General features: G+C 41.3%; 1 protein-coding gene across 4 annotated transcripts; it reads left to right on the forward strand.

The window, feature by feature from the left end:
• LOC143216776 (ATP-binding cassette sub-family G member 4) lies at window positions 1-23,640 on the forward strand. 4 transcript variants are annotated; one of them, XM_076440162.1, is made up of 13 exons: window positions 1-316; window positions 2,806-2,927; window positions 11,182-11,312; window positions 17,271-17,388; window positions 18,205-18,394; window positions 18,535-18,680; window positions 19,937-20,175; window positions 20,283-20,576; window positions 20,641-20,804; window positions 20,957-21,125; window positions 21,202-21,302; window positions 21,372-21,713; window positions 22,055-23,640. In XM_076440162.1, the coding sequence occupies exons 2-13, from the start codon at window positions 2,869-2,871 to the stop codon at window positions 22,211-22,213; spliced, it is 2,112 nt and encodes a 703-aa protein (XP_076296277.1). In that variant the 5' UTR covers window positions 1-316; window positions 2,806-2,868; the 3' UTR covers window positions 22,214-23,640. The 4 variants fall into 4 exon arrangements, with proteins under 4 accessions (XP_076296277.1, XP_076296276.1, XP_076296278.1 ...); XM_076440161.1 differs by lacking the exon at window positions 1-316 and having other exon boundaries at window positions 10,955-11,312; XM_076440160.1 differs by lacking the exons at window positions 1-316; window positions 2,806-2,927 and adding an exon at window positions 8,366-9,598 and having other exon boundaries at window positions 10,955-11,312.
• Window positions 23,641-25,016: the final 1,376 nt, after the last annotated feature.

The following is a 25,016-nucleotide window of genomic DNA, read 5'->3' on the forward strand; positions in this document are numbered from 1 at the left end:
TTGAAATAAAGAAAGGGTAATTAAGCTCTCGATCTTGGATCGCGTTATCGGCGGCCAATCCGCTGTTTGTATTGCTTGGTTAGGTAAACGGTTCATGTAGAATCTCTTTAGATGATCGTGTATGGAACGGCGACCGCGATTAGGCGTGCAACAGTCGTCGAGCATCGTTCGGCTCAGTGACATAACGTCGTGCCGCGTGTTGACAGGCATTCCTACAGTGGTATGCCGAGTTTTCTTGTCCCGAAAACGATATCATCGTCGCTGCGACCGAGCATCATTCTCGCCGAGCATCATTCGCACGCCTATAGCTCGGGCGGTACGTATTTAGGCGAGTGTACGGGTTAGCCGTGTGCCATAAATTTTAGAGCTCCGTGCATTGTATGTCCGATAACCTCCTGTTTTTACAACCATTATTATTAACAAGGATTGTGCAATAGGACTTTGTTGTTGATTATGATTATTGGTCAGTTCGCGTTCGCATTTGTTTTATTCATTGTGTTCTAATGGTTTTTAGAACTGCAACGGTGCATCGTACGCATTCTATGAGAACAACCGGAGTGCGTCGGCAGAGCCGTGCTCCATCGATAAGAATAGAACCACCTTATTGATCATACACATTATACTTTCCCGCCACGTTCAACCATTACTCCGGGGCTTCCTCGACGACGATTCGCTACTTTCCTTTTTACTGATCTGTGCTGAGCTGTCTGGGGCCTGATAATGGGGATTTAAATGATTTATGGGATTTAAAGGACTTATAAAGGCCGAGGGATTTGTACATTGAAATTAGTCGAGTGAAACAATGCCTGGATTCGTGGCAGCGGGTTTTTGCGGTTATGACGAAAATGACTAAATTTTTATGACTAAAAGTTGCTGTGCCAGTATTCGAAATATTGTTTGCGTTATGAAATGTGTCGGTATCTAATCAATTACTAAACATTTAGGAACGGAAACAGGTCGGAGATTAAATTAAATTTTCGAGTTAAAATAGCTCCGAGTGCAAAGAGTTGAAAATACTATTATATTGTTTTCAACCTATTCAACATATTACGAAAGAAAATAAATGTCTAATTTACTCCATTTTGATTTTGCACAACAAATCCGCTGTCTATTCATTAACCAAGAAATTAGTTAATTCATTCTATTAAAAAATATAATTACAAGAATTATTTTAGTTTCCTGTTGTTATCTAGAAGATTACCATAATCACTGAAAAAACCGGCGTCGCTTAAGTGTTCGGATTTATCAGAAAAACATGATTGCTCTCTTTCCCGACACAGCACAGTTATTGACAAGATTAAAATAGGTTTTTAGATAGGTTACACCTTTATAGAAGATTTATAGAAGAGGCTTCTCACGAGTGGCTTGCGTAGCAACGTAAAAAGTTCATTACGAGATTCATTGAGACATTAATTAATGATGGTCGGTAAAGTTGGAGGATATTTTCGAGATTTTTGGCGATTGATATTAATTATAGTTAATTTTAAACGTCCCAGGACGAGAGAGGATTAAGTACTAGCAAACAAAGTTCGTGCATCGTTTTTTGCACGATTATGTACATCTTAGAAATTAAATCTTGAAATACTACCTTGTCGAGGTCGACAGGTTCGTTGCCGACTAAAAAACGATGACGATGAGCAACTCGGGAAAAGGAAATACGTCAAGAGATTACGCGGGGGCTATTGTCTCACGTTGTTGCTCTTTAAGATGGGTTTTTTCCCGAATATAATTACCCTCGTTAACGAAGTCGCAAAAAATTCTTTCAAAGAGGCTACACTGTCATTCCGCTAGTAAGCTAGTTCAAACATCGCTTTTTGCTTCTCGATTTATTAGCTTTTTATAGGAAACGTAAACCACGTAGCACAAACAAGTGGTAAAAAGATATTGACGAGAAGATAATGTCAAAGTTAAATAATACTTTATCCTGGCCAAATATTGTTATGATCTATTATTAAACTATTATTAAAGCCAAATTCTTATTTTTCAGACCGTGAAGAAAATGTTAAAGCCTATTTTGTTAGAAAATATACTCTGCCGATTTCTAGCAGTTGCCCTGAGCTCTAAATTCTTCTTCTTTTTTTTTAAATTGGGAAGTTTTCGAGAAATAAAAATTGCTGAGCAGTAAAAAATTGATGACGAACAGATGTCAAAGCATATTTAGTCAGAAAATATACTCCACTGATTTATAGCAGTTTCCATGAGCTTTAAATTCTTTTTTTTCGAAAACAAATTGCAGAATTTCGGGGCGATAAAAATTGCTGTGAAGTAAAAAATGTCGAAGCCTATTCTATCAAGAAAACCTCCAATAATTTCTAGCAGTATTCATGAGCTTTAAATTCTTTTTTTTCGAAAACAAATTGCAGAATTTCGGGGAGATAAAAATTGCGGTGCAGTAAAAAAACTGACAGAAAAAAGATGTCAAGTCGTATTATGTCAGAATTATTAGTGCGCTTTTTTTTTAACACATGCGAGCCAATCCCGGTCGCCCGGTAACCCTACACTGCCCGAGAATGGCGGAGCGTCGTCGAGCACGTAATTCAAACGCACAATCACCGAGTTATTATGTGAAGCCACGTTTCCACGTGGGCAACGCTTGATGCAGACCACGCTCGAGTCGCAAGAAAAGAGCTCGTTTTCCGATGCGTGTCCCCTAACATCCGTCTCGTTTTTCACGGTATAGCGAATCCTTATGCTCCTCCGTAACATCCCACATTACACAATCACGCGGAAACCGGTTTATTCTTCTGTCAAAAGCTATTACTAAAAATTGCCACAAAATTATTGTCTCTGTTTTTCTGTTTTCAGAAGATCGAATTACTTTCTCGATAACGAGATAACTCCGTCCCGAAAGATAAAACGGCTTCAGATATGGTGGAACACGGAAAACAGAACCACCACGTTGGAGCGACCAACAATTGCGCTGAAGGGTAAGCCTCATTAATTGAACACCAGTTAGCCTCGTTAGCGTCTCGTTTTTATTTCTAATTGTACGCCACAGAGTCGACAGTTTATGCAACACATCGAGTTTATCTCGTTAGCGTCGCGTTTTTATCCCCAATTGTATATTAAAGATTTTACTCCTTACGGTCTCCGATCTCGCGACGCTAACGAAGGGAAACGAGACCGTATTGTTCGCAGATAATTCAGCCCTCAAGCTTCGTTAATAATCGTTTTTAAATTAGTCAAAAATGCTCATTGCCCACAGTACAACTAACAAAAGTAAGTCCAGTCGAAAATAAAATTATGAGCTCCAAATTCTTTTTCTTTCGAAAACAAATTGGAGAATTTCGGGGCGATAAAAATTGCCGTGCAGTAAAACAATTGAAGAGAAAATAAGGTTTAGGCCTATTTTACCAAAAAATATACTCCACTAATTTCTAGCAGTTTCCACGAGCTGCAAATTCTTTTTCTTCCGCAAACAAATTGGAGAATTTCGGGGCGATAAAAATTGCTGTGCAGTGAAACAATTGTCCAGAACAAATGTCGAAACCAGTCGAAAATAAAATTTATTTCCCCTCGCAAAACGAGCCACAAGAGCGTGTAAAGAAAAACCGGAAATCATGTAAAATGATTGTTTGAGTACCTAGAGGATGTGTTGCGCAAAGTAGCGATGACTGACAGAACAGGTTCCTCGAAGTAAGACATCCCGCGTAAGTTTCGATCCATCGACTCGCACAGAAACGGTTGAACATGCGATACGGCTGATCTATGGATCGCGATGATGACCTCGTAGCCGCATCGTCTTTATGCACCGAAAGCTATATTCGTTATAAAACTTTGAATAAGTCTCAATGACTTTTTCCACCAACTCGAGGCCTTAGAACCCAGTCATGGGCGCAGCATTGACAGTGAATCGATATCGGTAGGCTGCGGCTCATTATGCGAAATAAAAATTGCTTGCGTCAGTAACAAGATACCGGAATCAAATGGAAATTTGTTTCCTCCTTCAATCATTCTAATGAGATTCCCCAACTCTCAACTTCTCAGATATGCACGTTCGATCCGAGAATTGACGACATTCAACCTGTTCTCATTTCGTAAAAAATAATCGTACGACGATAAACTTGGACTCATTTTAAACCTCGAAGACTCTACTTTCGCACGCCATTGTTCTTTTTACCCTGAGATATTTTTACGTGATGTAACAAATGAGAAACTGAGGATACCTTTTTTCTCAAAAATTGTACAAATTCAAACCTCTGTAAAAACATTGACAAATTTTTTCTGTGAATGAATTTTGCACAGATTTGAAGATTGAAGTCTCCTCTTTCCAACGAGTCCTTAGAAATTGATTTACGATTTTTTTCCACTGTTCTATGGATCAACAACGAGGATCACGTTCAGAGGTGTAAAACAGTCATGGTGTATGTCGCTGTAAAATCCCTAGAAAAAATCGTAGATCACGTTTTTTGATGTCGTTTGAAAGAGGAGACTTCAATCTTCAAATCCGCGAAGGATTCAATTCTAACAAAAATTGTTCTATCTTTTTAGAGCCACTTTAATTGATACATTTTCGAGAGAAAAACATGTCTTCGAATTTCCAGCTGTCGCGTTGCTCGAGAATGTCTCGGGGAAAAATGAATGTTGGGTGCTGAAAGTAGAAGTCTGAAGCTTTAAAACAAGACTAGTTTTATTATTGTACTATTTGTTTTAACGAAATCATGATTGTTTGAAGATTGACGATTTCTCAAGACTGTGATAATTCTAGTATCGTACGCATCGCTTACTGAAATTCGTCATAAACGCATAAATCCGCAGTGTAGATACGAACAAAAATTCGGGGAGATGGTTCCGTAAAAAATAAGCTTGTATTTTCGTTTATATCTCAGCCTTGACCAAAGTGTTTAGACGTTACCGCGATAAAGTCGATCGTGGCTCGATAAATCGACCGATAAGAGCTCGGCTACGAGTTTCCGCAGCTGGTTGTCGCTCTCCGCCGGACTTTGATCCGCGATGCAGAGAATTTCTCACCGTGGATCATCATTCCCGTGAGCACAGCTGATTTGCATGACACAAAAAGCCGCGAACTTATCGCATTTCCATTCTCCGATGTTATTCAGAGATCTCCTATTCACAGATTTACAAATATCCGTAGAAATGAACTCGAGGTCTCCGCCGAACGCACTGTTTATCAACAAAAAAAACTTCAGGAATCATTTAGTTTAACATTCCGAGGGGTATATCTTTTTAATTAAAAGATAAGCTAGATAATTCTCCACGGCGCGCGTGAACAGGAGATTATGCTATCGCGACGAGTTGCATTACTTTCTCTTCCGTTTATAGTTTTTCGAGATGCAGGTAGTGTCCGGGATCGATTCGACGAAGTGTCAAACGATTTTCAAGCGGATCGATACGAAACGATCCAGAAGAACACGCCGAGCGTAAATCTCAGTGTTATCTGTCGAGCAACAGTCACTGTTCGGACTTTGCGCTTCTGGTTGTGTAAGCGACCTTTATTCCGGCCAGCCTCGCGAGGCATCTCTCGATATCTCGTATCGACGGTATTTTCTTCCAAGTGACATGCAATACATTACTCGGAAGATCGTGGAAAGATTTTCGCGCGGACCGCCACGCTCTTTGCATAACTTTGGCCCGCAAGCTTCGCGTGTATGCATAAATACTGGATCGATTATATCTCTCGCGGTTTTTATCGAAACGTACCGCCCATTCCCGAGGATCGTGATGTCACGCTCGTGCATCAGATTTACTAATCGTTTTTGCTCGCGGACACACGCTACTCGTTTCCTTGATTGTTCCGCGATAAAAAATTCATTTAATAATTATCAAGTTATCCGTGTTGCGAATGAACTTATGGCGGCCGACCAGGGAACGCTGAACACGTGGACACGCGCATGCACGTGCGGAATCGGTTCACCGCATACTAACAAGCGAGTGGAGTGTCCTTGCAGCTGCGTGTGCAGTCGTTGCACGCTGCATTTTTACCTGGTAGTCCGCGATTTTCGGGGAAATGTTTAGATGAAGATACATACATAAGTATGTACTGTTCTTGCGAACCGATACGTCGGACACAATGGCGCCGCGCAGTGAGCTGGATCGAGAAATTTAAGTACGGTAAATCCTCTATAAACGCCAAGTCCCGGGGGGATTCGTTTGCATTTATGTATGCACTATTTTTTACCACGTTTTTATTAACTCGCTTTCTTTTTGAGCTTCTAAGGCCGAGCCGAACGTAGAGGAGGACAGCGCGACTCTCCGCGTCTCTTTCTTTCCCATACGCTGTCCTTCCTCGCGCCCGAAACGTTCATCGTCAATTAAACCACTGAATACAGTTGAAATTATATCGTGTTTGAAATAAAAAAACTACGCTTATATTAAAATTCTCTAAAAGGAGAAAATACTTATTTTCCCTTGTTCTCCATAAAATACCGAATCCAGTTAAATGATTAATAACATTTTTCCCCCAAATTTTAAGCAGTTAGTTCAGAATTTCTTCTGTTATAAAATTAGTGTCGGAACGGATAGAAACATTTAATATAAATTTCAATAAAATCATGACATTAGTGACTATAAAAATAAAAGCGTGGAGCGCTAAACTATGTTGACGTAATTTTCGTGGTCGCTCCACGCTTTAGTGTCATGATTTTATTTAAATTTATATTAAATTTTTCTATCTATTCCGACACTAATTTTATAACAGAATATATTTTCAACTAATTGCTTAAAAGTGGGAAAAATATTGTTAATCATTTAACCAAGAAAAAATGATTTTCTCCTTTTTAGTGCATTTAAAAAGTCTTTTTTTGTTATAAATGCATCAAAACCGGAGTCTAATCATTATCCAGACATCGATATGATTCATTCCATTCCCGGAAAAATGTCACTACAAAATCTTCGATCCAGCCGGCTGTAGCCATCCTCGATCGAGTTAGGAAAACCGCGAGGTTCGTGTAATGCATTTTTCCAGCCGTGCATGAGAAGAGTCGTTACGTGTGGACAACGGCAATGAATTATAATGATGCGATGCAGCGTGCATACGTAACACCGGCAAGAGCCTCGACGTTTCGCCGCGTCGCGGACCGGAAGTCCGAGCGATCGTCTTGAAACGTTTTGTTCTGTTACATATAATCTCGGATCGAGCGTAGCGATCGAGTTGTTGGACAAGAACAGGAGCAACGATGCTAAACCACTCGGCCACGCGTGGACAACACCGAACGGAACGTGGTCGTTCGTTTTCGGTATAGTAGGGGAGTAGTTAATGAATAGACCGTGCCGCTTTTATACGGGCCCATAATGAACCACTCTCCGCTCTTTCTTAGGTCCGACACGTACGCGTGACGCCGATCAGACGTGACGCGACGATCCTCGCACGTCAAAGCGACGCGATTCGGACCAGACACATTCGTAACGACCCATTGTTTTCCGGAGCACCGAGGAACATGTAAATGATCGCTGATAAATTCATCGAACCGGTAACGGCGGATTCGCTAGGCGAAATCGGCGATTTGGTAGGCTTCTTTGACGTCACGGTCGTTCAGGCTGAATCTATAAAACAGTGACTCTGAATTTTTAGGTTGAAACTGGTAAAATGATTGATGGGATTACAGGAAAGTAGATGGGAGACTGTCTTCTCTTCTCTTCTTGTGTTAGGTTGGAGCGGAAGTTCTGTCGTTTTTTAAATAGGCAGGTAATTTTGCTTGCAATGGCAGCAAGTTGTTGCAAATAATAGAAATTATACCATTCAATAATGTTAAACATACGTATATTGGCTAAACTTCCGAAAACGTTTTTATAAATTGGTCCAAATGTTTTCTTTCAAATACAACAGAACTTTCCCTCGAACGTAATAGAATGCTCTGAGTGGACGCGGCTTATTTACTTCTCACTTATTGTGGACAGAGCTAGAGACTCAGTCTAGACTACCAGTGGGCGTGGTCCTTTTGCTCCCGATTAGACCGGGGCCACAGCACTGCCCCACAGAGCCACTTCTCATTCCCACTTTAGAAGCATTGCGTTATTTTTTCCTCGAATAGATCCAACTACGTAATGTGCTCTGTAATCAAGTCGTTTCTTTGCATAGGATTTTTAATCAGCACAATGACAGTGTCGTTTTTCCCAAGCCATGCAGGTATCGTTTCTATTCAGCGCTCGGTGCACGCACTATACCGTATCTCCTACTCCAATCGAAGTTGGAATTCTTTATCGACTTTGCATTACTAATTTTAAAATGCCAAATTTTGTATTAAAATTGAAGAAAATATATTATCGATCACTGAAGCAAAGCTATCAGAAAGCAGTAAGAAAGAGTCGCTTGACGATTTTTAACATTTATTCGTGTCCGATCGACCTGGAAGGAGTTTTTTGCTATTCCGAATATTTGTTTCGATCTTCCTGGAATTTTTGCTTGCCATCCAGTGTTCGGCAAGATGAAATATTATGGGCATAAATTCGTCGAGCAGATTTCCTTGGAATAACTGTTTATCTCATATTTCTTTAAGAGCTCACAAGTGTCTAACCACTTCTGGATAGCAGTGTGAGTGGCTGGACGCGTGTAAATTCGGCAACGACAACTTTTTATCATGACCAGTCTGTTCGCCGCGTCTCTTTATCTCGATTCCGATGGAATCGATGCCGACTAGCATCGAAGAAGGAACCCTATACGCGCTCGTTTAGGAAGGGACAGGCATTAGAGAAATTGCTCACTTGCCGCGCCTTTAATGATCATTGGTTAACAACGGGGGCCCGAAACGACGTCCTCGTTGAACGATATTAGGCTGAATCGGGACAAACTAAATAATCAACTTTTATCTATTTTTATAATCGCAATCGTGCTTCTCGTGCGATCTGGAAGTCAAGTATTTCAACGACTAGAAGATTAATTTTCTCTTAAATAACAATCTCAAAACAATTATCAATTATCTCGCCGTATTTTAACGAGTCGCACTCGTGATGAAGATCTTAAACAAAGTCGAACAAATATGAATGTTACGCCTTTCTTTAAAAACGAAATGAAATTTGATTTGTTTCTAATCGATATTTAAGCATTCGCATAAAAAAACATATAATTTTTAAAGATAAAGACGTTTCGCCCACTGACAAAAGTATTTGAACGACTGCAAGACTAATTTTCTCCCAAGTAACAATCCCAAAACCATTAGTAACAGCGGATATTCATGCGAAATTAAATTGTTTGTATCTGTGAGAACAGAGATTCGCAATAAACAGTACAGGCCACACCGGTAATTTTCATTTTGTTGATCGTTTTCCATTGTCGCGACGACCGTTCTCCCGACAAAGATAGAGATAAAGAGAGGGGGATTGTGGGAAGAAGGAAGCGAGGAGATACCAGATAGAGAGGAAAGGAGCGCGAGAGAGAAAGAGAGCGCTCTGGAAAGCAGCGACGGTCAATGGTGATGGCCGCGGTGCAGCTAAATGGTAGTCAGTCAGTTAGTCAGTCTCGAGACACCGAGGAACGAGCATCGAGGCTCGATCGTTTCGAATCCCGTCTCGCGTACTCGTTATCGGCGCGATTCTCGCAGAACGATCGATACGGCGTCGATCCCGTCGATCGTAGCCGCGAGTTTAACACACGAGGATTTTACACGACGCTGTGCTCCGTTTATTCAACGTTATCGTGCATGTAAGATCGCTATTCGCATTCGCGAAACTTTGTTACACCTCTGAGGACTCTACAGTAGTGCTCGCTTAAATGCACTTTCGGCAAGTGGGCGTTCCGGGTACCCCCTCCGCCACAGTGTTGCACCGAAATGTGTTTCAATATTGAGAACCGCACAGTGCAAGTGTGTTATCTCGGAAACTGTGCGAGTTGCTCTGAAAGTGACCATTTTGCATTACTTTCTAGTCTTCTTTTACAATGTATATGTTCAAACAGATAAATTTGCTCGGTAATTCCTCATGGAAATGTTAGAACCCTTTGAAACAATATCTTTAAATCGCCTTATATGGAAGTTCGCCGCAAGGTTTGTCGTGACTTCGATGATTTCTGAGATAACCGTGTACGCCTGCAGTACACTAACATTTCGTCACTCTGATGGGACTGTCAACAGTTCTCGCTCCTAATGAAGTGAGAAGAAGTGTGCTTAAGTCGCCGGAGCACTGCTGTAGATCGTAAATGCGGAGAAACGTTTACCATACTGGAAAACCGTGTCGACAGTCGCGACATTTAAACCTCGTTTACGTTGGGCAACTTTTGGTCGAACGACCATCGTCCGCGTAACCGCTGTCAACCAAATTCGGAGGAATTCTGTTCGTTCAACCCGAGGTAGCTGCGTTTTGCCTTTTGGTTGAACGACCTGGTCGCTTTGATAATTCCACATTAATAATTCAGTTGGCAAGCAAACATGTTGAAATTCAACCGTTGCTAAAATCGAATGATCGCGGAACGGTAGAACTGATTTGTATAAAAATGTATGAAAACGGCGGTGGGGGAGATTTAATTGAAATGAAAGTTTGAAGGTCCGTCCGCGATCACATGTTAAAACTGAACCATTGCTCAATAGAGCTGATTTGTATAAAAATTAATGGAAACAGCGGTGGGGTTGGTTAAAATTAAACTTTGGAGCTCCAACCACGGTCGCAATTGTCGGAGAAAAAATCAAATCGATACGCAAACTTTACAATTTAATTGGAAATATCTGTTTCAATGTTGATCAAATTTTTAGCAAATGATTGCGCTCTACAAAGGAAAGTTGACAGACGATCTCCATTTTTATTTAGCGAAATAAATTAGTTCACCCTCCCAGAACTTTTAAGACAGCTAACTATTCAAATCACGAATCGATCTACACGATCCAAAAGTTGCCCAACGCGGACGCGGCTTTGGACGACAGCTGATCGCGTCGTTACACTGAATCAGCAGAAATAATCAATCGGTATTTTTCCCCATTCCCGCGAGGAAATCTCCGATGATCCCGCTAAAAAAGAATCGCGTTAAACTCGACAAATCTGACGTTGCTGGTTGTTGCGATTTTTCCAGGCGATGATTGAAACGAAACGATTATTCGCCGCCGAGACTGCAGTTCGCACAAGCCGCAATAATCCCGTGAACAGAGGGTGGTAGAAGTTGTACTGATCAGGATCAAGTTCGCGAGAGGAAAAGAGAGAGAGAGAGAGAGACTGTTACAAAGTGTAACGATTAAAGATGAAGCTTGAAGGGAGTTGCTCGCGCGAGGATAACACCAATGAGATTTTGTTGCAACCCAGGAAGGGTTCGGGAACCCGGTTGCAAATCGTGCCGATACAGCCGAAGACGATCACCCACTTGCCGAAGAGGCCGCCTGTGGATCTAGCGTTCACCGATCTGATCTACAAGGTGCGGGAGGGACGCAAGAACAGTGAGTATTCCACGATCGTTACCTTTCTTGGGAAACTACTAGGGGTGTGCGAGTACGCTAATTTACGAGCTGAGCTAAGCTCGATTCAATTTTAAATCGACGAACTGTTCGAAAAAATGCGAGCTGCTTGAACAAATCAAACGGCTCGAATATTCGAACCCCCGTAGAACTTCGATCTAATCGAAACTGAATTTTCAGCTCGAATAGATCTTTAGCTTTTGAGTTACCGAGCGTAACGCACGTAATCGACCGTGCAGAAAACAGGCTGTTTGACAAGAATCGCGACTTTACTGTATCCGAGTAATTGGAAAAATCTCGAGCTAAAAATTCATTTTCAAGTAGATCGAGGTTTACGAGGGTTCGAATATGCGATCCGTTTGATCTTGTCAATGTAGCTCGCATTTTTTTCAAACAGTTCGTCGATTTCAATTAGCTCAACTCGCCTCGACAGACCGAGTAATGACTCGACTCGCACACCCCTAGAAATTACTGTTTACTAGGGAAAATTTCGGGTACCCGGGAATTTCGGGAGTGTATGTCGCGGGTCGGGTGGTTCCTGAATCTGACTTTATACGCATTCTTCTAGATTTGTCAATGTTTTCGTCTTTTACGTAAATGAAATGAAATTTTAAAAATCTACATCGAGAAAACAGAGCATCGCATTGTATGAAACCTATTTTATTTTAAACTACGGGGCTCCGCCCCCTGTTCGCTTCGCTCACCAACCCCCGCGGCGCACAATGGGCAATTTGGACGAAACCCACTTCAAAATCAAAGAACTTTCGATAGGAATGAGGTAGAGCGATGAAATTTTTTTTAAATTAAACCTGAAACTTTGCAGAATATGGGAAAAATAGGAATATTATGGTACGAACGTTTTTTAACCTTGAGAAAATTCGTTAAACTTGCACAATTTCAAGAGAATTGTGGTTTTTCCAATACCACGCGCGGAAAAATTTTTTTTTAACATGCTAAACCATTTTCGGTAGATTTTTCCATGCTGATTTCAAATTCGTGTTAAAATAGATGCAGTGGTAAAAAAGAATCCTGGTTTATGCGAAATATCTAAACTCGCGAGGATATTAAGCGATGAAAATGTGTCAACCACAACGCTATTGGAGCAAATATAAATATGCACCCATTATGTTAATTATGTTAACTATCCCTTTGTATTAGTTCTGAATCATATTTTTCATGCATATTTGCATAATTTACACGCATTAAGATCCGCAGTCTAGTAATTACATACTATTTAGTCCAATAATGATCGAAGAAAGAGTAAAATCCGATTTTATCGGATTCGGGTTCCCGATCCGAACCCGAATTTCCGGCTCCACCCCCAGAAGAAAGTAAATACTGTCTACCGAACGCGAGGCTGTGCGCATTTCTTGCATCGTGCGATATCGGAAATGGTTGCGTAAAATGCCGGCGTGTTGCTTCATCCATTTTTGCCGAATGCGTTATGGAAATCTGCTTTTAGAGAATAATTGTGGCTAAACTGCGGATGTTTATGCGATTTGCAATTCTCCAAATGAACTTCGAGGAAGTGGAATCAAATAAATATTACATTCTGTGGTAGTAAATCCTGTGAAATGTTACATTCTAGATTAAATAGATTGAATATGACTGATGTGAATATTGTTGTAAAAATCTTGCGCACTGATTGCAAGAAACAGGAGTTTCATAGAAATGTATTTCGACTGCTAATCGGTTTAACAAATTGACAATGTTTTGCACGAATACCTACAGCTTATTCATGACCAAGATTACCATTAAAGTTGACTCACTTTTCAAGTAATTCTCGGGTCTGAATCATGTTCGTTTATGTTACTTTAAATGGCTGCTGATTATTCATGTGTTCAAACTTCGTGTTCGGTTTATAATTTTACAAACTGATAAACACTTCAGAGTATTCAAACGCTCTGAGTATACTGATGATATTCGACCGAGTTCTAATGGCAGAATTGCGTCGATCTCTTTCGGTCCCGGTTGTATCTCTGCTGTGGGAGCTGGTTTCCATCGACATTGACCACAAAGTGAAAGTAAATGGCATCCACCGGGAAAAATAGGGACGCGTGCTGCATCTGTGCGTTGCGATATGCACATGCATCTCCCGGTGCACTCTTTATCGGTGTGTAACCAGCTGGATAACGAGACAAAAGGACAGAAGCGCAGAAAACTGCGTCATGCGCCGGCCGGCCGATAGCGAGAGAAACTAATTTCCCAGCAATTAACAACGATGTCTCATTAAGAACAGGGCCGCTGCGATCTAGTCCGAATTATCTCCCTGGATAAGACCACAGATAATTCATCCCATTTTGTTTCACTATTATTTTGTGTCACCACCCATTTCAAATAATTATTTGTAACTAAATTTGTAAATAAAAAGCACTTTCAAATCTTCATTCGGTGCAACCTGGAAGATCATTTTGATCATGGTGCACCGTTCCATCGCGATCCTCTAAGGGAACTTTCTACGCAGTTTGTGGAGCGTAGACGAGCCGCTCCGGCGAATGGAATTACTGACCGAGATTTTGTAAGACCGGTTGCGGCCATCACGGTTTCCAAAGAACTCGATGGAAAACGCTGCTCTCCGATCTTCGTCACAGACTCGCAGAGTCCTCGGATTAAGACGCTAATCCCCCACTCTTCCGTCCGGTCACGTGGCGCGCTCCGTTGGAGAGGGGGCAACTCTGTGTCCAAGTCAAGTCAACGTCGTTATTGTTGGTTTTAAAAAATGGTGCAGATAATTCGAAAAGACCGGGCTTTGTTCCCACTTATCTGAACTGACTCGGCGCTGGCCACGAGATAAAGCTTCTTCGTTTTGCCAAGATACCGCCGCAGGAAACACTCGAATTGGATCTTGAAGATCCCGTTGATACAGCATTTAGCATAGGGTTTTGTCTCCTCATAAATAGCAACAACATCGGTAGAATTTAAACATACTGTTGCATTATTTTCAACCTGTTAAACGTACTGAGGAAGAAAAGAAATTTGAATGTCACTCCAGAGTGCTGCAATTCCGGTGGAGAATTTTTATTTTGCATGAAGATCCGCTGTCCATAATGTTTATAAAGGAAAAAATACATTGGCTCCTCTGCTTATGAAGATTTCACATTTATGAAGAAATTGGTTGGGTGAAATGTAAAACAGTGAAGGATTAGAAACATTTAAGAATATCGTTGTTTTGAATGCAACAAAGTCGTTAAGGGATGAAATCAATTTTTATTTTGTCTTGGCAAAATCAATGCAGCACATTTTTATTTTGCATAAAGGATTTCAATGTAGACAATTTTGATCGGACATGAAAGTGTCGACGAAAGTGTCAACCTCTTCATCGAGCGACAAAAGAGGTGTTCAAATTGGCCTAACAATTTCACGGCAATTAGGGTTTGTCAGTAAGTCGGCCATTTATGTACTGCTCTTTGGCCAGCATTGTGCCCTGCATTGACCCAGGGGCAACGTTTCGGGGCTGCTGACGTCAAAGGAAGGAGACACTTGATCTGTCTGATCCTGTCCCATATAAGTGTCTTAAATATTTGGTTGGAACGAAAGTTCGTAGCGTTTGTAAATTAAAATTGAAAGCTAAAACTCGGATTTTTATTCATAGATTTATTCAATAACATATTTCCTCTCGTGTTATTGAATAAACATATGAATAAATAGCTTAATTTTATCTTCGATTCTTAATTTAAAAACGCTACGAACTTTCTTTCCAACCCAATAGGTGTGGCACCGTTCACGATTTGTAGTTTTGCCTCAGAGGGCAACCTGTGCTCCGAGTACTACGAAACAGGAACCAACGCCGTCGCTACCAGGACATTCCATCAGCCCCGATAGTTATAATTGCCTCGATTCCATGCGTGATATGTTGCCCGGGCCTTCGAAATTCAATCCACGCCGACCTCTCGCCGCTGAAATACCCGGCGCGAACTCTGTCGCGAATGTGAAAGGAAATGAGGTGCGTGAACTCTGTCTCCGTTAACTGGGACACGAAATAAGTCAGCGTCGAGCGTCGTTTCCGGTCGGACAGTCTGTTATCGCGGTATAATTTCTGCTTTTTGAGTGCTACTAGCTAAACAGCGATAAATACGCTAATCTCGCAGTCAACAATGTTGGGGAAACAGCGAATGGTTGCAGTTGAGCTGCGGGAAATTATTGAAGTTGATCAATACAGCTTATCTACTACGAAAATGTTGTACTTTCTTGAAGGAGATAATTCTTGAGGTCACTTCAAGCAAGTTTTCCCTTTGCGAAAATACTCTCCGTGGCTTCGTTGACGAGTTATTAACGAAAAACACGGTTTCGGCTCGACCAATCCGCTCTCAACGAGACCTGTGCGCTGATTGGCCCGTGTTTTTCGTCGAAGTGACCTTGGGAATCATCCCTTTCAAGAGGAAATTTAAAAATTACATTTAAACTAAATGAATTCAATAAATTTAACGATTTGTTTCCTGTTATCAGACTAGATAACTATGTCGAATCTTTATGCATTTATGGCTTCTAAAAATTGTCAAAAAATGCAATATTATAAAATTCTGCAGAAATCAATACGATTTTTATTCACTTCCGATCTATAAAGGCTGCTACCATTGAAAGTAAGATTTCATTTGCCCCCACTTTCTTGAAATTGGCCTGTAAAAATAAAAAATTGCATAAATCCGCAATCCAGTGATGACAAAAAAGGATTGTCACGTAACGCTCGACACACGTGAAGTCACTCGAATTGTCAATTATATTATTGCTAGAACAGAGCGACGCAACAGTCGCACGGTAATCTGATAAATGTCATAGGCTATGAGAATCGAAGGCAGCATTTCAATTCGCAATTTCTGCGATAAGAGAAGCTACGTTGTTCAGCGATATCCGCTCTCGGGGCCAAAGTGTGGCTCGCAATGTAGAAGAAGAGGATCGCGTGTGCTCTGTTCTTTCTGCGACTCGAATTCTCCTTTGTTCTTGTTCGTTCGCTCGCGAAAATCCGAGCTTCGATAACCTCGCGATCTCTCGGCGGCGTTTTTCCGTCGATCCCCAGCCACGGTTTTTCGTTGTGTTGTTTGTCACGCGATGGAATAATCGTCGGATCGACGTACATAATTACTGTAGTTGCAGAAGGTCAGAATCCGCTCGATCCCGTCTCCCTAGATCCGCGAATGCGCGAGACGATCGAGAAAATATATCGAATAATCCCCGATTAATTTCCCACATTTTCTTGCGATTTTTACGTAGCTCGTATTTTTTTAAATTTCCCCAAATTTTGCTTTCTGAAGGGATGAAAATTGGAACTTGTACATGTATAAATAATTAATTGATGCTTCACGTCGTTATTCCACAAATCTGCAGCGAGGAATGTGCCCCATCACACAGATTTATCACTTTCGTTCAAATGTAATTATAGAATAATCTTCAATCACCCCCTCGCCCCCCTAGATCCGCGAATGCGCGAGTCGATCGCGAAAATATATCGAGTAATCCCCGATTAATTTCTGAGCGTAGCTCATTTCCTATTTAAAAATTTTCCCAAGAATCGCTTTCTGAAGGGATGCAAGTGGGATTTTCTATACGCATAAATAATTATGGTACTTGACGTTTCCCGTCGGTATTCCACAATGCTCGCGGATCACACTAATTGTGCAGCAAGGAATGTGTCCCATCACCCAGATTTATCACTTTTGTTCGAGTGTAATTATAGAATAATCTTTAATTACCCTCTCATCCCAGGGTCATACGTCTAGAATCATAAATCATATTTATCAATAGAAGGTCAATTACAATCGGAGACTTTATTGTTTCATTCCCATTCAGCAACATTTGCGTGTTCTTTGGTCCAACAGTATACCGCTAGTCGCGAACTGTTTGAAATGAATTACAATAGTCAATCGATCGAAGGCATTCACCCCACGAACTTCGATTTATTCGAAAATTCCCGGCAAATAAAGTAATGCAATCTTAATTTTTCAGATGTGAAGGCAATCCTGAAGTCCGTCAGCGGCCGTCTGCGATCAGGCGAGCTGACGGCCATCATGGGCCCATCCGGCGCGGGAAAGTCCACGCTTTTGAACATCCTCACCGGATACAAGTGAGTCACTGCGATCTGTTCCTCGCCGATAGCACAACACTTCTGCATCGATCACGTTTGCTAAATATTCCCAATTTCCGGTTGTCTCGATTCTCGGAACAACCGTGCGCTTTCACTTTCTTCTCGGTGATTTCGCTTTCTTTGTGGATCATATCGTTACACAATCCTTTCGCAACCACGTTTTGGCTACACGTGGTCGCCTAGACTTTCTAAACGAACTCTGTGACGAACGAAGAAGGATTAGACTGCAGTAATTATTTCTCTTGCGACATCGCTCCGAACGAAAAAAGAAATCGGCCAACGGCCCGAGACATTTTCCCTGCTCGAGGAGTCTGCACTTCAGCCTCGTCGAATAGTGTCCTCTCGCATGATGCAGCAGAAAATTCCAACATTCTCAGACATTAAAATCATAATTTTCCGAGTGCCTCGGGATTTATTTATTAAATCACGAGCTTCACGAGTAGGGTTGTTATTGTAATCGAAATTGACTAACTGCCGAATGTTTATAATGTCGACAATGCAAATTTCTATTGAAATATTGATTAAAAGCTACGACGTTCGTTTTTTTGTTGTATTGAAATATGATTCTAACAGCACTTTTAGTTTTTCCCGAATTTTCCATTTTTCCGTGATGCTTTTCCAAGTTTTCTTATCCTATAACCTAGTTCGGACTAATACGAACATTTTAAAAAAAGAATTAGCCAAATCGGTCCAGCCATTCTCAAGTGATGCGCTTACCAACGAACAGCATTTGATTTTTATTTATATAGATTATAATTTAGGTGGATTTAATGATTGATTTCTCGATTGATTTAGGTGGTCAGGCGTGGAAGGCAGCATCACGATGAACGGCCACGAGAGGAACCTTAGTGCCTTCAGGAAGCTCTCATGCTACATCATGCAGGACAATCAGCTCCACGCGAACTTAACGGTGGCGGAGGCAATGAAGGTCGCCTCGAACCTCAAACTCGGCTCCCACGTTAGCAAAGCGGAGAAAGAGGAAGTGGTACGTTCGCATTAAGTTTCTTGTCTGGTTTCTACAGACAACAGGCTCACGGCCGTTCTTCTAGAAAAACTTCTGTTCGAGCGAAAAGGGGAGAACTGTGTAACTCGCTAACGGAATGTTTTATTACTTCGTTTCTTTAGATCCAGGAGATCCTTGAGACTCTAGGTCTCTCGGAGCATGTTAACACCATGACCTCGAACCTCAGCGGTGGACAGAAGAAGAGGCTCTCCATTGCTCTTGAATTAGTGAATAACCCGCCCATCATGTTCTTCGACGAACCCACCAGGTGAGAAGAACGTAAACAATTAATTAATTGGAAAATACCCAATTCCAGAGGGCAATTGGGAGCGCTAGGAGTCTCGGAACGCGTCGCTGCACTCATAGTTTGATTCCGTTGTGCAACCTCGCGTGATCCCCGCTCGCGCAGAACTTGGCGAAGCCGATCGGCGGTCGCAAGTTATAATTTTAGCTCGATGCACCTGAAGAAAGCGATTCAACGGGTGTTTCCGCTACGCTTCTGCACGCCCCCGTGCACCGTGGCGCAATGGAACGAAACCGAGCGAAAACAAGCTTCGCAAACTTCGCAACAACGATAAAAAATTCTCAGATTTCGCCGTCCCTTCTCCTACGAGTTTCTACGAAACTGCAAGTCGATTTAAAATGCTTTTGCCTTAGTACCGAACATGATTGAACGTTGTCAGCTAGACACACGGCCATTTCTTCGCCGGCGATATTTGCATTTACTTTCACTGGCGCCGGAGAAACCCGTCTCAGGCTTTTATATAACTCAGACACGGTCAGTGTCAGTAAATAATCGTTCTTCAAGTTCTTCCACTCTCTCGGAAAGTGACTCGTCGGATTCGCGATTTGAGACGATCCCTGCTTCTCTGCCATTCCTGTAAACAGTTGATTGATGATAGTTACTTCTTCCCTTAATGATTTTAATTCAACAATCTCGAATTTAAACCTTAAATTGTCGAATGATAAGGGGAACACGTCGGAGAAAGTGCAGACCAATGCGCAGATTAAATTATTATCGAAGCACGCGATGCTTTCTCTGAAGATTCTGCAATACAAGGTCGCCGCGTATTCCCGCAAGCCCGAATTTCGATGGGTCTTATGGCCGGCCTCTCTGTGACAAATAAGGATGAAATTTTTCAAGATACACATAACCGGTTATACAAGCTGTGGTTACAATGTCGCGATAGGGCTGAGGGGAACAGTTTACATACTGAAATTATTCATTATTTCTTTCCCTAAATTCTGCCCTGGGAAGCGTTCTATGTACCAGAAGAATTTTCTGTGAAAATTACAGCTGTGCATCTTCACGCAAAATAAAAATTGTCCAACTGCATTGCCACAAACTGGAGTGAAATAGAAATTGATTTTCCTCCTAGTGTGTTCAATAGGCTGAAAATGATCTAGCAGTATTTTGAAACTGTTCTAATGTTTTCACTGTATCAAACGGTACCTACTTATTTTTGCCATAAATGCATCAAAAATTCGCTGTCTGCTTATAACATGAATGAAAATCTTTTTCAGTGGTCTGGACTCGTCGTCCTGCTTCCAATGCATCTCACTGCTGAAGACTCTGGCTCGAGGAGGAAGAACAATAATCTGCACGATTCATCAGCCGAGCGCCAGGCTTTTCGAAATGTTCGATGCTCTGTACACCTTGGCAGACGGACAGTGTGTCTACCAAGGGTCTACGTCACAGCTGGTTCCCTTCCTGCGAAATATAAACCTGAACTGCCCGAGCTACCACAACCCAGCCTCCTTCAGTGAGTCGCGAACCAAAAATTCAGTATCTAAAAGCTTCTAATCTCCTTCATTGTATACGCATCGCAAGCATGCAAGACGATACTGATCTCGGTAACTCTATCCACAGTCATCGAAGTATCCTGCGGAGAGTACGGAGACAACATAAAGAGCCTGGTGAACGCTATCCAAAACGGCAAGTACGATATAAGAGAAGGTCACCCGTTTCCTGAAAGCAAACCCGAGCCGTTGAACAACGAACCCACCGAAGCGTTCCAAAAAGATAATGCTGCAGAGAACGCGGAGTCGAAGGACAAGAACGACGTGAAGAATTTGGAGGAGAAGTTCCAGGAGAACAATTCGAAAATGACGAATAGCAGGAGTCTCATTCCTACGTTTGCGAACAACGATATCGCGAAGCAAGGTACGTAGATCATTTACTTGTTTGTAAATGATTAACTTCGTACGTTAATTGCAACTTTCTGCAGCTGAGGTCGTGATCTCCATGGACGTGGACAAGAAAGACAACGCGGAATCAGCGTTGCTCGATGACTCCATCACTGGGACGACTCCGGAAAGATATCCGACGTCGGAGTACCAGCAGTTCTGGATCGTCTTGAAGAGGACTTTGCTCTTCAGTCGCAGGGATTGGGTGAGTTTCATGATTCAAGGATCGACGCGCGCTTCTTGAGACTTCTTTTAAAGAGGCGTACAGAAAGTTTGATCAAAATCAACGTTGCAATGAGCTACATACGTTTAAAGATGAGAGCTTAATGGTGGACTGATGTAAATCTTTCTTTCCAGACGCTCATGTACCTTCGACTGTTCGCTCACATACTGGTAGGACTCCTGATCGGTGCGTTGTACTATGACATCGGTAATGATGGCGCTAAAGTACTTAGCAACCTCGGGTTCCTCTTCTTCAACATGCTGTTCCTCATGTACACGTCTATGACAATCACGATTCTGTCTTGTAAGTTGTTCTTCAGAATTATTCTTCGTACTATTCTTTTTTTACACTTTCGATTAATGATCCCGTTTTCTTATAGTCCCACTGGAGCTGCCGGTGCTTCTCAAGGAGAACTTTAACAGATGGTACTCGCTGAAGTCTTATTACCTGGCGATCACCGTGTCGGATATACCGTTCCAGGTGAGGACAGAGTTTGAACGAGAATAAACTTTGAATCTGGAACAACATTTGAACGGTTTTATTTTGCAGGCTATATTTTGCGTGTTATACGTGACGATCGTGTACTTCATGACAAGTCAGCCGGCAGACATGATGCGATTCAGTATGTTCTTGGGAACATGTTTGCTAATTTCGTTCGTCGCACAGTCGGTTGGACTCGTTGTCGGAGCGGCTATGAATGTGCAAAATGGTGTATTCCTGGCGCCAGTGATGTCTGTGCCGTTCCTGTTGTTCTCTGGTTTCTTCGTCAGCTTTGACGCCATTCCCGTGTACCTCAGGTGGATCACTTACCTGAGTTATATCAGGTACGGGTTCGAGGGCACTGCGCTGGCTACGTACTCCTTCGGTCGGGAAAAGCTGAAATGTTTCCAGGTATGTATTCGTAATTGACACGTGCTCTGGTAAGAGGACGAAGATCAGAGGTGGACATTATTTGGCCAAACAAATGTTTCAAATACTGTTTAATATTTTAGATTTGATTTTGGTTGAAGAAAATAGTATTTCTGCATTGTTACAATACTTTGAGAAACCATTCATTCGAATTCGAACCATTATTTTCAGCAGTAATATTAAAAATTGATAAAGTTAATATATAAAAATACTACTTTCAAATAATATTTTCAAAAATTACTGCATCAAATACAAATTGTACGCACTCTGACGAAGATTAACAGCTCCAGGGTTTCGTTCTCATTAATCACCGTGATTCACAGGTGTACTGCCACTTTAAAAACCCGGAAACGACCTTGGAAGAGTTGGACATGTTGGACGCGGACTTCACGCTGGACATTCTCGCGTTGCTGTTGATATTCTTGGTTCTCCGAATCGCTGCCTATCTATTCCTCCGTTGGAAACTGAAGACTGCGCGGTAGACCTTTCCCGATGATCTGCAACAAAAAGTGTATGAATCGATGTAGAACACAAGCAAATTTGTAAAAACGAAAAATCGACAATCTCCGGAATGCGACGCGTTAGAACGTGTATTAACAAACGTTTTGTCGCCGCGAGGAATTTGCTCATTTGTCTACGGAGGCAAATGGGCCGAGTAATCCATGAGATCTAACCCATCGTAATTTATTCGATTTGATTAGTTTTATAACGACGACGCAGCAACTAGCGCGAATATGGCGTTTGTTCAGGGTACCATTTCGTCCTTAATTATGCGTTTAACTAGACAAGGTAGCAGGGTGCACGCGCAGTGCGTCCCGGATGCACGTTTTCATGGGAACGGCTTCCACTTTCCCAGGAATAAGAGGCCTTAATTGATAAACGTTTCGCGAGCGATCAGAAATTTCTGTTCTAACCACCTATGGCTGTGAGTTTGACGACGCAGGAGAGTTACGATACAGATCGACAAACAAATCATCTTGCCAACTTGAATCGCGCGCGCGCTTACAGTTTCGTCGACAGACGCGGACGGGCTGTAGCTTCACGTTCGTCGTAACTCTTCTCAATTAACGTGTCTCTTATACGGTAGCATGTTATATTCTATAATACTAATCAACCTCTATTTTGTAAACGAGCCTACTTTTGTACAAACGAAACGAGACAAACAGAAGAAGCAGAGAGCTAATCAAGGAACAAAGAAAAGACATGCGCGGAAGTAGCGAGCTAGCTTTCCGGAGGCCGCATACGGCGACTTCCATCAATGTTCGGACGCTCTAAAAGAGATGATAACATTTTTAACCCTTTGCACACCGAGCTACTTCAACTGGAAAATTAAACATTTCTTCCGATCTATGATATTTCCATTCGAAACACATTAAAAAAATTATAAATTCTCTACAATTCCGACAAATCACAATTTTCGAGAAAACATCTCTTCACATCGTGTTGTAAACTGATTGCTCTAACTTCTGAAAAAATTAAATATTAAAAGAGTTATTGTCTTTCTAAGCGTGTCCGAGTATTATAAGAGTCGCTGTGCATACACAGACAGTATCGAGCGTCGCGAAGCGATCGGCGGATACCGTGTCTTCTTCTTTTTCCGTAAGCCTGTTCGTTTTCTTTTATACGTAATTGTACTATACACACTAGACGCCGACTCGACAAATGTACTTTAATACTTGGAAATACGTTTCTATATATTTACATGAATGGGATATAAATTATATACGCGTTTATATAATATATATATTATATAATGTATATGTACGGAGTAGCGATGGTCGAATCCCGATCCGAGGAACCATCACATTTACAAAAAATAAAAGGCAGCCTGCGGAACACAAGCAGGCGTGTACTGTTCGTTGTATTTTATAGGATACGTTTATTACGAATAAAAACATACTTTTCATAATCGCCGTGTCTCCTAACGACCTTTCCGCATCCAATTAAAACGGTATTGGACGCTGATGTAACGTCTGATTTATACGTAAATCGATCATCCGCACTTTGCATTCGAGATTTATGCTCAGAGAAACTGGACAGTGTTTTTTTCAACGGAATGAAAATAACTCTGCGAGCGAGCTGTAATCAACTTCGCCGGATGCGCACGAATAGAAGCACGCGTTTAGGCAGCCTGAAGTATCGCCGCTTTTCAAGGAAGCTTTACGCCGAGTTCAATGCACTCCGAGACAAATGCCTCGACGTTTATTATTATTGCGCGTTTCGTGGTTTACGATCGACGCGAAAAAATTGTTCACTCGTTTTTAGAGATACCTATTTCACGTGTATGTAAATACTGTGCATGTATTTCACGTACACGTGCTTCTGTGCGTGTCCATTTAAGTGCACGGGCACACGTGTTCTATTTCTTCTTCTTCTCACTTTTAATAATCGCATAACTTTTTTAAAATTGGTCCGAAAGACTTGAATCTCCTCAAGATGTCAGACCACCTAGTTTGCTAGAGAATGAGTAATCAAAAATTTGTTTTGATTGCTGTTAGAAATTATAAGAAATTTAGAAAATGTTTTTTCAACTTTCTCGCGCCTTACAGACGCGATTCTAATAAATCTTGAAAAAGATCGAAACTAGGATCGAAACGTTGATTTTGTTTGACAATTAGCAAAGTTGCTTTATAATTCGTAATAAACGATCGAACCGTTGCGCGGAAAACATTCAAAAATTTATTATCAGCAAATACGATCGATAGAAGAAACATATTTTTCATCTGAACTTGTAACGATAATTTAAAAAATGTGTTTTGTAGATGTCGATATCTTGTATGTATGCTGAAAGTTTTATCGACCGTTGACCGATTGGTCAACGTTGCACTGAGCTACGTACGTTTAAAGATCGTTTTGACGTGCACGATTTATGTATATTTTGCATGTCGTCTATGAATTAATTGAAAGATCTAATTGCGAGAGCTTCCACTTAAAATGTCAACTATATTTTAAGAAAAGTATATTTGTGCATCCGGATAAAGGTAATTGACTTTTAACTCTAATCCTCTTTTTGCACCACTTTTAATTACACGTGATCAGTGAATCTGTCATAAGATGAACGGAATTAGATTGTTTACTTTCGTGTAATTATGATTTAATTGACGGTGGTCGAATCGAATGAATTAACAACTCTTTTAGAAACAACAATTTTAATAATAAACTCTAATGACGTCTTTCGAGTCGAAAATAAATAAAAGGAAATGACTAAGCTTCTTACACACACACACACAGTCATCTTAAAGCCTATTAGCAGGCTTCCGGTAGCTGAAGTGTAAAGCAAATATT

The sequence above is a fragment of the Lasioglossum baleicum genome, chromosome 16, assembly GCF_051020765.1.
Source record: "Lasioglossum baleicum chromosome 16, iyLasBale1, whole genome shotgun sequence".
NCBI lineage: Eukaryota > Metazoa > Arthropoda > Insecta > Hymenoptera > Halictidae > Lasioglossum > Lasioglossum baleicum.

Coding starts and splice junctions, on each gene's coding strand:
- LOC143216776 (XM_076440161.1), top strand. CDS start 11,120: ATGAAGCTTGAAGGGAGTTGCTCGCGCGAGGATAACACCAATGAGATT. Junction 17,389..18,204: donor AACATCCTCACCGGATACAA/GTGAGTCACTGC, acceptor CGATTGATTTAG/GTGGTCAGGCGTGGAAGGCA. Junction 21,126..21,201: donor GACAATCACGATTCTGTCTT/GTAAGTTGTTCT, acceptor GTTTTCTTATAG/TCCCACTGGAGCTGCCGGTG.